The sequence below is a fragment of the Netta rufina genome (assembly GCF_964035555.1).
Source record: "Netta rufina genome assembly, chromosome: 1".
Lineage (NCBI taxonomy): Eukaryota > Metazoa > Chordata > Aves > Anseriformes > Anatidae > Netta > Netta rufina.
This window is the reverse complement of record NC_140123.1, coordinates 140,683,844-140,699,764: the sequence shown is the minus strand read 5'-3', so window position 1 is coordinate 140,699,764 and position 15,921 is coordinate 140,683,844. Positions and strand designations below refer to the sequence as shown.

The window sequence follows — 15,921 nt, the reverse complement described above, 5'->3', positions numbered from 1 at the left end:
CATAACAAATATGACTGCAGACCTCACAAGATCTTTCTTTTTTCTTTGGTGTTGAGGTAGATCTTTGAGATGCTTCTGATCATTGCCTTCTGATTCTAAGCTGTATGAGCTATATGCTTCCCTCATCTGCAAAGTGAGGGGAATAGCTATTCTTATTTCACTGCAAAATGCTTTGATACCTGTGGTTGGAAGGTAGTACACAGAAGCTAATGTTGTTATCTTTGTGTAGGAAAGAAATATCGCTAATGAGACAAGGCTGCTTGTTGAGGTTGCTTGGGAAATGGGAGAGAAAAGGCACTGATTTAAGGCGTACACACTTATATCAAGATATGGTAACCCCATGAAGACAAGGAAAATACTTTAGCATAGATGCCAGGAAAGAAAATGTAGGATGTTATCTGTGCAAAATTGCAGCTCCTATTGTAAATTTCTGGGGAGAAAAATGTTTCCTGTAAGTATGACTCATATTTCTGTGAATCAATAGAGCCTCTGAGTGTCAGAGGCAGTCAGTATATTTTAGAGGAGAAAGGTACTAAAGTCTGTGGCTGACTGGAACGAGTCAGGATCCAGTCTTTCTTTTGGACATTTTTCCTTCCAGTTTTTCTGGGGGGAGATAAAGAACCTGGATGGTTCTGCAATATTAAAGCAGAGGTGGATTTCTTGGGGTAATCCTCAGTAAGATTAATTCATCTTAAGCAGAAAAGATCACTTGACTATTGTTTTTGTTTTTCAGTTTTCTCATAAGGGTGGGGCAGGTGTTAATGACAGCCAGAAATTCCCAAGCTCCCTCTTTCTCTAGTGTGAATGTGCCCTTGACCTGCTCAGATCATGGAGAATTCAGCTATATCTGGAAGGAAATATACAGGCTGTAATACAAAATAAACACAATTGGAAACAGTAGAATTGTTTTTTTAATTAACTATATCTATTGAGACTTGAAGAACTATAAGAAAAAGCCATTTACTGATAACAGGCAGGGTTGATCAAATATTAAATAGATCACAAAAAACATAAATACATATGAATGTTTTTTTTCTTAATCTAAAACTCAGCTCACAGAAATTTCTCAGGCATTCTGTAGCATCAATTTAAATGTTCAAACAATCTTACTGACTTTTGCGTCTACTAACCTTCTGCAGAAGCAGTTAATTCCATACATTGTTTCTGTGAATATTGCACAGTGTTAAATGAAGGAAGTATCAGAGAAAACATTTTATAAGCTTATTTATGAAGGAAGAGATTCAGTGCCAAAGAGACTTTTGATTTTTTTAATGACCTTTTGTGGTACAGTTCACTGCTCTGTGTTGAAAGACTAATAAGCATTTGGAAGCTGTTCAGGTTGTAGGTTTGAAGTGTGTCAATCATTCTTGTTATGAAAAGACAAATATTAAAAAGCTGTCAACTTGTTTGTTAGGGGGACTGTGGGACATACTTTCAAAAGTCATAGGGCCTGTACTTTTCAAAAAGAAAGCTAAGATAAATTTGCACTTCAATGTCTAAGTGGCAATATATGAACACTATTCCAGCCACCCTTGCACTTGTTTATCATTTTATCCATTGTTGTCACTGAAATGCAAGGACTTTGGGTGAAAATCTATTTTTAAGAAGGATCCACACTTTTTTGTCTCATAAAAACACTTGCCACTGAAAAAGAGCTTTGCTTCAATACTTCTAGGATAACTTCTAGTCTATTTTTTTTTTTTTTTTTGATAAACCTCATTTCATGCCATGTTTATCTAGACTTGCTGAGGCCTGTAAAGCTTCATATAAATCATGGCTTATACTGCAGCTAAGAAAAAATCACAATTCACAGCTTTTCCCCCTCAGCCAACCAAACTTGGTAGATCTGAGTTTTACTTTGGGGTTTTCAGAGGCAAGGGGAGAATTTACTGTAAACTTGACAGTAAGTCCATGTAAGTTACAAGTAGGAACACTTCTTATAAATGCATAAACAAAGGAAATATCTTAATTTTATGTTTCTCTAATAAGCTAGGTTGATTTATAATGCTGATTCAGTTAGGCTGTTACATTCATTAAGTCGGTGAGTATGAGCAACTACAGACGTTTTAATTCACTGGGTCTGTAATTTGAAGGTAGGGCTCTAGCATTGTCACTAGCACAACCTTCGAGTGGTCATGAAAGCTCCCTGAGAAGCTCTTTACAAAGTATCTGTGATGTGGAGTCCTGCTTGTAGGTGGTGCTCTTAAAATGCAGGAGGATTTTATTTTAACGATTTTTGTCTTCTAGCGATCTGCATCCTGTAATACCTTGAAATATCTTTATCATGTTCCTGCATACTGCACATCACAAAATAATTCATCCTCAGATTTTACAGTAAATCTAATGAGCACAGACAGGACTCTGGGAATTTCAGCTGCCTCATAACACTTTGTTATGCACCTTACTGCTAGGTCCCTGTGCTCCAAAATCTGTTTCACCATAATTCTGCCAGGTGGATTTAGAGCGAAACAAAGTCCCTTAAACCTGCTCTAATGCCACCGCAGCACACATCATAGTCCCTGAAAAATTAGGAAGACTTCCAAGTATATGCTTATAACATCCACAGAGGGAAAATAGAAGAAGAAATGCTCATAATGCAGCGTACTCTGGCCTGCTTTTTGCCATATTCTTGTTATAATGCTACATGTGACCTATGACAAGTTCTGGGGGAAAAAATCATTTTAGGCCAAATAGCCCAAAACACCATATTTTGCTTAAAAACAAACCATGTTTGCCTCCAAAATGGGTTTCCCATTCGAGTGCTTCTCTGCTATCTTTTGACTGTTTGCAAGTTTTTCATTCAAATAAAGAAAATCCAGATTAATTTGCAAAGTATTCAGTTGCTGCTGAATCCTTCCTTCTTTTCCCTCTGGGGCAATGCAATGGTTTGTAGAGCCTTAGGGAGCCTTTTGGCTTGTTGGTGTGTGTTTGACTGGTGGATAAGGCCTTGGAGGTCTTCTGGAGCTTCTGGAATGACCTTGTATCAGTGTCTTTCATTTACTGACTGCTTACAAACACTCACGTGTTGCCCTATTTCTTATTCCTTGAGTAAATGGAAGATATCTCAGCCTCATTTTTATAGCTTTGTTGTTTTATTAATAAGGCTTGCTGTTCTTCTTTAGATGCTAGAAAAAAAATAAGCTTGTCCTCCTTTTTGCTGTTCCTTTTTTTTTTTTTTTTTTTTTTCCCCTCCCATGTGTTTATTTTTCACACCTCATATTCAGAAAAGAACAACTTCTTTTGCTTCTCCTTCAGATCCTACCTTCCTGCATTCACAAGACTTGCTTGGTGTAACTTCCCAGGTTTCATCTGTTGAAAAAGCCTGGAACCAGCTTCGCCAGCAAGCTAAGGTCTGCTTGTTAGCTTCACTCACATATATCTCCTTTGCCTACTTAGCTGTAGGCTTCCCTTGGCAGGAACAGTCCTACTGCCTTACTTAGCAGAAAACACCTTAACTATTTTTTGAAGGATGCTGTTCCAATACCCAAATTTTCCAAAGCACTTTTTTTTTTTTTTTTTTTTTAAGATTGGGTACTCCAGGCCCCCATAATTTAAAAAAGGATACGATTCTTGCATTGTCTTGGCTATATTTCTCTTTACTGCCACAGCAAGACCTGTCTTAGTATCTCAGCCTTTTATCAAAGTTTTCCTTCCAGAAACACTATTTCTTTCAGTTATCATTCACTTTTTAACTCTGATTCAGATAGTGTTTTCTGAGAGTCAATGCTATACTGTATTCAAACAAGACTGAAGACTAAGATACTTAAAAAGAAAAAAAAATCCATTATAATTTTAGCACTTGAATATCATAATTGGATGGAATATTGGAGAAGGAAGATTGCATAAAGTACGATCTTAATGTCAAAACTTATTTTACTTAGTAAACAAAAAGTCCCTAGCCTAAAATTCAATCTACAGCTTTTGAGTGCTGATGGCAATCTTAATTTCCTAAAGAAATTCACTCCCCTGTCTTTCAGATAACCTCACTCTTCATCCTAAACCTGTGTGCACTGAAGGAAAATTTATCAATGGTTAACCTTTTGCGTACCAATTTCAGATAATACTCCAAACACAAAATGAGTGACAGCTACCCATGAGAGGCCCATGTCCTTCACTGGTAGTATGGAGAAGGTCTTTTTCTGTCCCCAGCTTGTAAATGAAGATATGAATAGCGTTTTCCTTCTGGAGCTGTGATTTTGGGCTTTGTGTCAGTAGCTACCCAGGACCTAAATTTCTCTTTAATTTTCTGGATTAATCCTCATCAAGTGTGGCAAATCACTGCTTAAGGGCACATTTCAGTGGAAAATAAGCACATCCCTCTCTGCCTTTGGCTACTTTGAAATCCAGCTTCTGTTGACTGAAGATCTAAATTATATGAAAATCAAAAATTTGCCACATGTAAGCCAGACAGGTCTCCTGAAACATTAATTCATTATCATCTGATTTAGTAACAATGTTAGAAAACAACTTTGTTGTTGCTCAGTTTAAAGGACATTCCTGCACTAACACAGTAACATACATCTTGCCTCAATGGTTTAGAAATTTTGAAAGCAAACTTGAAATCGTTTCAGCAATTTTTTATTTTTGTGTGTGTGTGTATGTGTTAAGGATAAGTGGTGGCCCAATATTACAGGTAGTGGATCTACACCTGGATCTGAAGTTGCTTTGAAATACAGTGCCCCAGATGCAGCTTTATAGAATGTATGGTCCTATTGTGCTCAGATCAGTATTGGTTATAGCTCAGACAGCTGCACCGAAGATGTATGCTGGTGGGAGTGAGAGAGCAGTCAGTAACAAAAAGCTGCTGATGTAAGGTTTTGATTCTAGAAAGACCATCCTGATATTAGTGGTGGAGTATGTTTTTTTTTTCTGTTGTTGTTGTTGTTCTGGGGATGTCTTACTAAGCAAGATTCTTGCAAAGAGGAATAGATTGGCCATCCTCATGGTTATAGATAGCCCCGAACGAGCAACTGAGGGTGGAGGGACGTGGTCTCAGTTTTCTCTGTGTGCCCGTGTAACCGCTGGTCCTGAGCACCTGATGGGATAGGACGAGGCATTACCCCCCACACCCCTTGCAGGCTCAGATTTGAACCTCGTTGTTTCCAACCCCTGTGTGTGCCGCTGGTAACCGGGTGCTGACTGCAGCTCCGGGACCCCCGTGCGGGGCTGGGGGTGCCCAGGGAGAGCGGCTCCGTAGCCCGGCATTTCTGTCCCCCGCTGGCGGGGGGGGACGGAAAGAAGAGGCTGGGCAGGGAGTGCGTGTACGGCTTTGCCCGCTTTCTCTGGGGGCGGGGAAGGCAAGGGAGGCGCGAGAGGAGCGAGGGCGGCGGCTGGGGGCTCGCAGCCCCAGGGGGTCGCCTTTCACCGGGTGGGGACCGCGGTGCCAGGCCGGGCGGGCGGCTCTCCCCACCCCTTCCCGTGCAGCGGCGAGATCGCCAAAACTCCTGGGGGGGAGGGGAGACACCCCCCACTGCCGGCACCGCCGCCTCCTCTTCCTCTTCCTCCTCCCTCTCCTCCTCCTCCTCCTCCTCCCCCCGCCGCAAATCCCAAATAAAAGGGCGGGGGGCGGCAGGATGCGACGCTCGGCGGGGAGGTCGGCGCCGCCGCCGGCCGCCTGATGCTGCCGCAATTCGCCATTGCCGGGCACGGCTCGGAGCCGGGCAGAGGCAGCCGAGGGACAGAGGCGGGGGGCCGGGGGGCAGAGGAGCAGCAGCCCCCCCCGGCCGGCCGCCCCCCGATGCCCGGCCGCCGCCGGAGGGGAGCCCAGGGGGGGCCGGGGGCCCGCTCCTGCCTCCTCTGGCTCTTTGTGCTGCTGAAGGTAAGTGCCGGGAAGGGGAGGGGGCGCCCCCCACACGCCCCCCCCTACCCCCCCGGGCCGCCTTTGTGTGCTCGGCGGCTCCGCGGAGGCAGGGGCTCGGCCCCGATCGTGCCCGCTTTGTGCTCCCGAGGGGGGCTGGGGGAGCAGGGGCAGCGCAGGCGGTGCCGCCCCTCGCTGCGCGCCCCGACGGACGAACAACCCTCCCAGCCGTGCCCCCGAGGGCGAGCCCCCCAACCCCTCGGGCTGCCTGAAGCCGAGCCCCCCCACCCCCGAAACCCGCCGCCCCCCGAGTTTCCCGGTGCGCCCCGAGCTGTCCTTCAGCACCGCGGGGCCGCCACGGAGCCAGCCCGGCGCGGCGGGCGCCCCCCTCGGGCTCCTAGGGGCGGCGGCGGCGTCCCCCCCGGGAGAAGCACCGTGAGGAAGGCGCTGACAAAGGCGGGGGGGCCGCTTGCTCGGCTGTTGCAGGATTTAACGCCGCTTTCGGGGGTGCTGCGGTCGGGCTCTGCCCATCTGCTGGGCGCGTCAATTTTTCGAAGTTCTGCTTAATACGGCGAGCTTCGTTTCTCGTGATTTTTTTTTTTTATTATTATTATCTTTACGTGGTCGATCTTTTAATGGTTCCTTAATCATATTTAATATGCTTCGTGTAACTTCTGAAAGAAAACGCCCAGGCCAGTACTGATTGTCAGCAGCATTGCCCCAAGCCACGGTATTCTGCTCTGCTAAAAACTTTGTTGTATATTTGTCAGTCACTGCTAAGGAAAGCTCTGCAGCTAAGGACCTGACTTTTTGGTCTCTTACAAGTGTGCGTGTTCTATGGAAATCAGCAGGGCTCCCTGTGCGAATGAGAGTTTGCAGGATCATGTCCTAGAACAGCAGTGGTGTCACTCCTAAAATTGACGTTGCATTGACAGAACTATTTAAAGGGAAGCTTTCACAGCATCTGTTCACATATAGTAGTCAACTGTCAGCTGTCTCATTTTCATAACTGCTGAAACATAAATTTATGCAAGATGAAATGTTAATATACCAACAAAATTTTGTTCCCTGGAATTTCATAGTGGTTTTTATTTATTTATTTATTTATTTATTGTGAGAAAGGAAGTCTGGGGACAGCGTGGCCCAGCATAAAGCTGAAGGAGCTGCTGTTAATTTCTGTTCTAGTTTGATTCCTAATACAGAAATGGACACACAGTTTTAAGTAGCTGTTTTAATTATTGTGGTAAAACAAGACAGGAAATAAGTAGTATAAATTTGTAAAATGCTGTCTTTGTAAAATAAATCTCAAGAAAAGTGGTAAAGGTTTGAAGGCAGCCAAAGCCTTAGGTTTTCATTTGGTTGGAAAGTAACCATAACTTCTGAACCAGATAAAACAGATCCCATGAGCCAGATGTATCCTCTGGTCTGTAGCTCAAGAAAACCTGGGACTAGAAGGGCAACAAAAGCTGAAGAAAAATGATTATGAGTATTGGCAGAATTTTGTAGCGTTAGAGAAGGTGAAGCTATACCTCAGGATGGAGGTGCATAGTAATGCCATGTGTGACTAGTTTATGATTTTGGTTAGATTGTAAACCTGCATATATTATTTTTTGCAGTGACAAATAATTGAAAATAATTTCAGTACAAGTTATTTCTCTAGTTCTCTGCTGTATTTCTTTATCAAGTTAACATAACTATACTAAATTTATCCAGCCTTGAGTTACTAACTTCCAGGTGAACTATCAATTTAATTTCATTGAGAAAGCAGCTGTATTGAGCTGATGAATCTGAAGTGGGGCAACACTGAGTGTTGTGTGCTTGCTGTTTTAGCATTAGCAGCCCAAATGTCACTTGCTAAGCTGTATCTGCTCGATGTGGCCTTGATGCCCATCTGGCAATTTTTAAAACCACCAGCAAGCTTTGCATAGTGATAAAACTGCTCAAAGCACATTTTTCTATTTCCTCCACATGCTGTGGTTCATGGTGTAAAGCAATAGCACTGGCTTGTTTCAAATCCTGACACTGTCTGCAGTTGCTGGTATAGACAAAGTGAGATCAAACAGTGATGATGCCCACTACGTTCACATGCCTGATTGTTGCCTATGGGCTAGTAATACTTAGTTCTTCTTTTCATGGCACAAATGTTATTCTGTGCTACAGGACAGTACCATAATCTTTTCTGTAAATAACAGCAATATGGTCTTGAACCCTTATCATTCTTTTTTTTTTTTCAGTGGCTTTCTTATGCAAAGTCTAGTTCAGAAACGAGCAGGAGAAAGGCATTGTTTGTGAGGTCAGCTGTTCATATGGATTTACAGTACATGGGAGAGGAACAGCATTACATCTTGCTTCAGCAAAAAACTTCCAAGCATTCTGCTGTAGGAGTCTTACTGACTTCATTTATTGCTCTTTTTAAATGGTTCTGTATTCTCCAGTGTTTCAGTCTCTGGATGGCTGGAAGTAATAGTCCTTAGCAGCTTGCTTTGTAATTGCCTCATTTTGGTGTGGCAGAGGCATGGCTGATCACATCTGAAAGGAAAAGCTGTACTTCAGCTAAACAAATAACAGTAAAAAGGACAAGGGGGCTGGTTTTAAACTAGAAGAAGAGAGATTTAGATTAGACTTCAGGAAGAAATTCTTTGCTGTAAGGGTAGTGAGGCACTGGCACAGGTTGCCCAGAGAAGCTGTGGATGCCCCATCCTTGGAGGTATTCAAAGCCAGGTTCTATGGGGCCTTGGCCAACCTGATCTAGCAGGAGGCATCCCTGCCCATGACAGGGGGGTTAGAACCAGATGATCTTTAAGGTCTCTTCCAACCCAAGCCATTCTATGATTCCATTTTATGGGCCCGCTGATGATCATTTTTCTTTTTTTTTTTTTTTTTTTCTTTCTCCTTTTTTTTTTTTTTGTTTTTGTTTTTATCTTTTCTTACTGCAATCCAGCAAGCTTCCTGTAGTCACATCTACACAGAGCTTCAACCAGATGGAGTTCTGCCCTGGATTATGTGACCAATATGTAAGATATCTCATGCTGTTAGGAGCTTGCACCTCTGTGATTTTGTTTTCTTGCTGTGTTATGTCTGGGGGACAAGGTAGAGTTAAGGGAGAAGCCAAAATCTTAAAAATGCCAAACCTGATGCTGGGACATCGTTTACAATGTGTTATATTTCTAAGAGGATCTGACCAATGTTCTCACTAGGAAATCTTTAAAAAACAGATTGTCCGTGAATGCGCTAACTAGGATGAGTGATACTCATCAGGAAGATTATCTACAAATATGGCGGGGGAGAAGCCATGTTTTATTTCTAGGAGACTGAGGTCTTTGGATAACGGTTCTATATATGCTCTTTAGGCTCTGTATATAATGCAGCAGAACCTTCTTTTTTTCTCCTAACAAGGAAAATTTTTCTGTCTAACAGGGTAGATTTTTGTCCACTACTACATCTGTTCATGGAACTTGGTATTGTGAAGTCTAAATTCAGGTTCACATGGATGAAGATGTTCATAGGGATCTAGGTGCTCTGAAACTTCATTCAACACAACCTTACTGATGAAGTAAATGTGGTTTTATTCATGTAATATTCAAGAATGTTTGCATCTAGTGTTAGTAGTCTGAACCAAAGGTCAAACATCAGGATACTGCTTCTTTCTCTGGGAGAAACTGCTTTTTAAGAGAGAGGCTGATTTCACATTTGAGAACCCCCACAATTCACCACTGTTTTCTCCTGAACAGAAAAGAAATGGACATTTAGAGAATTCTGTTATGGAGTCCCTCTGGAATTTCTTACCTCTCTTAGCAATGCTGACCAAAGCTCTTATTGAGAAAACGAGTCTGTTTCTTCCTCATGACTGCGTCCTAGCAGTGTCAAAGTAAGCAACTATCTCAATAGTTCATTTGAAAAGCATGCTCTCTTCATAAACATACTTTATTTTTTTCTTTCCTTATTTTTTTTTTTTTTTTTTAATGAATGGTCTTCCTTAGCTCAGAACTTCTACAAGTCAATCTCTACCTTCTTTCATTATTTTCATGAATTATTTTTAGACCAGGGTGGTTCTAAGGGGCAAAGTTAATGAAGAGGATGCTTGGGTGCCAACTCATATTCACAGAGCTGCAGTAAGCACTTGCAAAACCCTCTCTGATGGTGCAATAATCTGCTATTACACTCCAGCAACTTTCTGGTTTCATTGTAGTGAGAGCGTACCATCAAGAAAAGATCTTTCAGGCCTGCAAGGAGGTAAAAGACCCACACTCAAACTGTAAGAGGTCAAAAAGGCAATTTCTAAATAGCATCGCTTCACTTGGGAGCTGCATGTAAGGGTGATTCCTCATTTGGGTTGAGACAGGGACCATACTGAATAAAGACTTGCCTGTTGTCATCCTATGGCTGTTCATTAAGGGGCTCACAGACAACATGCTGACTGAACTTCAGAAGCCAAATTAGTCTCTGCTTTCTGCTGTCACGTTATAGTGTAATCCAGGTGGATCATGAAAAGACCGTTAAATGAGTGTCAAACAAAGTTTTGTCTAAATCTATCTTACTATTCATTTTACTAGATGGTTTCAGTTCTGGAGAAGGGAGCTTTTATTACTTGGCCATATGGGACAGGATGATAAATGTCAAAAAAAAAAAAAAAAAAAAAAAGCTTTGGAAATAAGTACTTTTGCTGAACAATTTAAAAGGATCATAGTTAACTTTGCATATTCTTTAAAAATTATTTGCCTTTTCCCCTGGAGAAGTATATATCTTTATCATCATAAGCACTCATCCTATAGTAAATTAGTGGCTGTACTTCCATGACTCCAGATTTTAAATATTCCATTCTTGCAGTAAAATGTAACTGGCTGCAAAGTAAAGAAAAAAAATCACTTTGATAAATGTAAAAATATCTTAAAATTAAAGTCTTTACACAGAATTTACTACATGGGTTTATGTAGTTCTAGGATGACAAACTGTTCAATAAATATTCAAAGACTGAGAAAAGAAATGGACGTTCATTAAGGTAAGCTGGCCTATTTCATTACTTGTATAGTGGTAAAAAGGAGCTGTCGTGCCAGTCTATTTTTGTCCATTCTTCTATTTCCAGGCCTGAGTTAGTTATCTGATAGGGAAAAAATTCAGGGGAAAATATCCAGTATGGAGGGATTCTGTCTGAAAGAATATTGGAGGAGATTTAGGTTGCAGTCTCATCTGTGACTCATCCAAAGTTAGTGAGTTGCTGCCATTCGAGATAAACCATTATCATCCTTCTTTTACTGGATCACAGCCATTGTGCTCCTGAAGACCTTAGGCATTGCACAACAAAAAATTAGGAGCACAAGTGAAGCTAAGTATTAATCATGAGCAAGTAGGTGCAATACTGGATGCTGCATACCTACCTTTGAAATGTCACTGTTGGAGTCAGCACTTGGCTGGACATTTTGCCTTTTCCATTGGAGGCACTTAAATTCCAGAAAACAACACTTAGGGCAGAAAAGTTTTTCTGACTTAGGGCAGAAAAAGTGAAGAGAATGGTTTATTGATGCTCTGCACACAAAAGCCATTATGACTTTTCTATTAAGCTTCCATCAATGTATAGCTGAAAAGGGAGGAATCTTTATGAAAGAAATGTGGCAACATGTACTAGCTGCCACGTGCGCAATGCATAACAGATGAATAGAGAATGGGAGATAACTGAAACAGAAAGGTTACCTTGCTTTTCAAAGCACTGTGTGATCTTGAATGAATACAACCAGTGAAGGGAACAACTCATAAGGAAGAAGACTGCTATCTTTACAGTAAGCCAAATGTGATGCACAGTGTTTCGTTTCTGGAACCCCTTCATTTTTATGCAAGGAAATTACTGTTGCTTTTTAAATGAAGGAGTTCCAGAAATAAAATGATATGCATCATGTCTGGCTCACAGTAAAGATAGCACATTGTACCACAGCAAAAGTAGTATGTGCTGTGCTCAAATTGCTGTGGTTATCTTTGCATTCCGTTTAGTCAGATGCATGTGTTTGGAGAAGAAATACTTTACAGTAAACATCAGTGATAGGCAAGTTGGTGACACAGTTGATAGTAACATGGAGGAGAGCTAGCAGGTAATAAGCTCAGCTTTCAGTATGCTGATCTTGAGATGACGGCATGGACAAAAGGAGAGAATGTGGGTTAGGAGCTGTAACTGAGAAGAAAACATAATATTGGGGTGGAAAAGTGTGAGTGGGATGTCTAAGCATGGGGATTGAGCAATTCAGAGCAGCTGAATGGAGGTAACAAAAGTCAACAACTCTCTGCTAGTAGTTTAGGCAAAAGTCAACAACTCTATGCTGTTTTAAGTCAGTCAGAGATTTAACATGTGATGTAGCTGCTTGGCAGATAGGAAGCTCTTGGAGGAAAACAAACAACAAAATAAATCAACCAACCAACCAAGAAAAATCAAAACAAAACAAACAAAAAACAACCACCAAACATCTAAATTCCTTTTGAAGTACTTTGGGATAAACAGATAATTTCGCCTGTCAATCTAACAGTTATGATTTTGATGTGATTGGGCCTCAGTGCTCTTTAGGAGGTAGAGGCATGGGTCTTGTAATTGTGTCAGCAGCACTTGAACAAACCATGGCTGCTTTGTGTGTTATAAACCTGCATGTCCCATGTGTAGTTATGGTGACTTCCAACTATCTATTGCATAGGAAAAGGGTCTTTGGGAAAAGAAAGCTAGGTTCTGTTCACTAAGTCATCAACTAGATTAGAAACTCTTTCAATGTTAAGAGCTTTTTAATCATTTCCTTTTAAGCTAGACTCATCCTAAAATCAACCAAAGAGCTCCTCTTTGAGGCTGAGAGGAGTCCCCAGAGCAGACAACAAACCATCCCAGTTGTCGTGTTACCTTTGTGTAATTTGCTGTTTGGCACGTGTGTTATCCACACTCAAGCTATTCAGGGTCATTTACTCTTTCTTCACATAGAAGCCATTTTAATATGTAAAGTCTTTTCATTAACCTGTCAGACAACAAGAAAGGGTCTAGTTCCCATTCCATTTGCAAACAGCAAAGAAACTTTAAATTCAAGTAAGAAAAAACAATGTAACAAAAAAAAATATATATATATAATAAAATGTGGTGAGGAACAGTAGAGAGCTTTGGTAGAGGGGGGAAAAAAGACCAGAAAGAATGCTAATTAGTGTTTTCCCAAAGTACTGAAAGGCAGATTTAATAAAAATGAACATTTTCCAACAGCAATGAAATTAATTTATTTATTATTTGCTTAGCACTCCTGTGCCTAGCCTTGTTCTATATGCAAAATATCTGCAGGCTCTGCCTGAAGTCTGAAAGATAGACACATCAAAATAAGGATGCTCTAGATTAAGCAAGAAGTGATTATCACATATGCCAGTTGCTGGTATTCTCCAAGGGGCAGTATACCTTCCAAATAGAAGTAAGTCACAATTGCTTCCCCCAGGAGCTGAGTAGAGGTGTTTTGTTGTTGTTGTTGTTGTTGTTTTCTGCTTTTGTTTCTATTGATTTCTACAGGATGTTGCTCATCAGAGCTTCTGGACATTTACATCAGTTTAAAACATGAAAAAATAATTAATAATCAATATGACTTTAATCCCTTCTAAAGGAACCCATTAACCTACACAAAAATGCTCTAGCTTGCAATAGTATCATGAAAGTAACTGTAAGCAAGGCAAGAGATGAAAGACAGAAACATCACTTGGAAACCTTTTTCTTTTTTTTCTTTTTTTTGAGAACTTCTATTTAAAACAGAGAACATAGCTAATATTTTATGGCTGTCTGCTTATTGTACGTTAGGAGGTTTGTCTTTTAATAATTTTATTTCTCTAATTTAGCTGCCCCTTCCTAATCTTGGACTGGTATTATCTTGAGTCATCAGTGTCCACTTCTGAGGAAAAGATTATGATGTCACAAAATCAATACTGGAGGATTCTATATTGTAATCCCTTTTCAGGGAAGTCCATTAAATCAATGCATCTCCTTCTGTGAGTAGTGGCTGCAGAATCAAGCCCTCTAATTTTGCTGTGTGAAGGAGTAAGAGCAGATGGGATGGGATTTTTACATAATTAACTAGCAGTTATTAAATACAATGAGAAAAATTATGATGTTTTCTGAAGAATGAAAGGATACATAGTGAATACTTAAGTGTATGTAAAAATTACCATTGGTATAAAATTCTGGTGGATTACAACATAATGTGTTAAATCAAAAATACTTTTTTATTTTTAAATCTCTTTTTTGAAAACCAGCTCAAGACTCCATAGGCTACAAAGTCCTGCCAGGTTTCCTCACCAGCATTGTAGGAAAATATGAAAGCTACAGAATGATAACGCACCATATAGTGTCACCAGCATTTAAGAGAAATGGAGACACTCCATGAATATGGATAATAATGTTGTGATTTCATCTAATGTTCATGTGCAACACTGACCTCTGTTAGCTGGAACCAGAACTGCTGGGCTGCCTCTAATTCTCATGATGCTGGGAGCTATGAGAGAGTCTACTGTGCTTCTGGGAATGTATCCAAAGTCCAAACAAAGTCAATAAATGTCTTTCTGTTGCCTAAAATGGGCTTTGGATCAAGCTGTAGCAGGAAGATCTGCAATCTCTGCCAGGTGATACCATGAAGCTTGACATACATCACAGAGCTAGCCATAATGCACCAGTGACCTTGGGCTTGCTGCAGTGTCAGTAGAGCAAACTGCAGACCACAAGATTGTTTTGATTTTTGGAATTTAAAAGTTTAATAGCTGAAACTCCAATTTGGATAAATCTTAAACAGGCTTTTCTCTTAGGGAGTAGCTGTATTGACAAGAATCGGTGTGTTGTAATCCAGCCGCTGGAGCCAGTGTAAGAGGAGCACACTTGAATGCTTCTGTTCTTAAAAGAGGAGCTTCTTTGCAGGAAACTTAAGTTATACAACTAGCACTAGGCCAAAAAAAAATAGGGTGTTTTCTTTTTTTAGGCAGAGCCATCAGTATCTTCTTCCTCTTCCTCAGCCTATTTCAGGGACAGCTCAAATAAGAGTTCTGGTTTAAGTTAATTTAAACACAGCCACTTGCCGGCATTGCAGCAAGATACATGGATGAATGAAAAACAAGTTCTTGATAAAATACCAGGTACATACTCAAAAACGGATCTGATAGCGCAGCTGTTTCCTTTCTCTTTAATAGGCTAGTGCAGTCAAAAAAGTGACCCCCAAAATAAACGATAAGATGGGGGTGTTTGAACTTCAGAACATGAACTTCTATCCTGCTGTGCTCAGGATACACCTTGTAGGTAAAGCCAACCATTATTTCCCAGACTCTTTCACATACTTGGTTTTCCTTCCTTATATTTTATCTTTAATGACCTGAACTTTGCAGGAGGCGTCTTGCAAAGCAATGTGCCAGAGACCACTTGACAGTGGCAGGCATGCTTGATTCTGAGACCAAAGGGTTTTTATGTGGTTGCAGGCTATTGGATACCAGCTCTTCTCAGTAAGTGTTACTACACCAGGTGATGGACATCAGCCAGTCAGGAAAGCAGTAAGTGTCCAGGTTGAGGAATTAAACTCTGAAGTGTCCCTTACATAGTGCATAAGCATTCAGCTTGGAGCAGAGGTAGAATGCATTCCTTGTGGTCTCACCAGCATGACTAGAATAGTTGTAGCTGATCTTATTTCATTCCTACTATAAGGTTGTTTGAGGACATTATGAGGTTAGGAGTTAAAATGGAAAATAAATAAAGCATTTTGAAAAATGCCAGAGCATATCTTGGAGGCTTTGTCTGTCCCAATTACACATGGTTAATTCTGCATCTCTTTTCTTTTTGTAGCTAACCTTTAGTAAAGAAATGGCCTGTTTGGGGGTTGACTTTTCTAATAGTATTTTGTAAAGACTGTACAGGGTCAACTGTTCACTGTCAATGTGTACTGTGGGAGAAACTGACCTCCTGATTAGGGTGTTACAGTTTCCAAATTATTGGTTTTCTTTATTTTTTTTTTTCCTCCTGAAGATATAGACTTGTTGCCCTTATAAGTTCCTTATGAGTACTAGTTGTATGATTAAAATATATGAGAGCTGTAACTGTTGGGATCAATCTTGCCATTGAAATGTCTAGAATAATGTAATACGGTTTTCTAAGCTGG

General features: G+C 40.8%; 1 protein-coding gene across 1 annotated transcript in view; it reads left to right on the top strand.

Annotated features, from left to right (window-relative positions):
* Nucleotides 1–5,617: 5,617 nt before the first annotated feature.
* The window catches only part of PTPRO (protein tyrosine phosphatase receptor type O), a gene marked incomplete at its 5' end in the record, with an annotated part of 155,472 nt that continues 145,168 nt past the window's right edge, over nt 5,618–15,921 (top strand). Inside the window, one exon of the mRNA XM_084287753.1 lies at nt 5,618–5,818. Coding sequence (XP_084143879.1) covers nt 5,618–5,818 — 201 coding nt within the window. The remainder of the gene's footprint in view (nt 5,819–15,921) is intronic.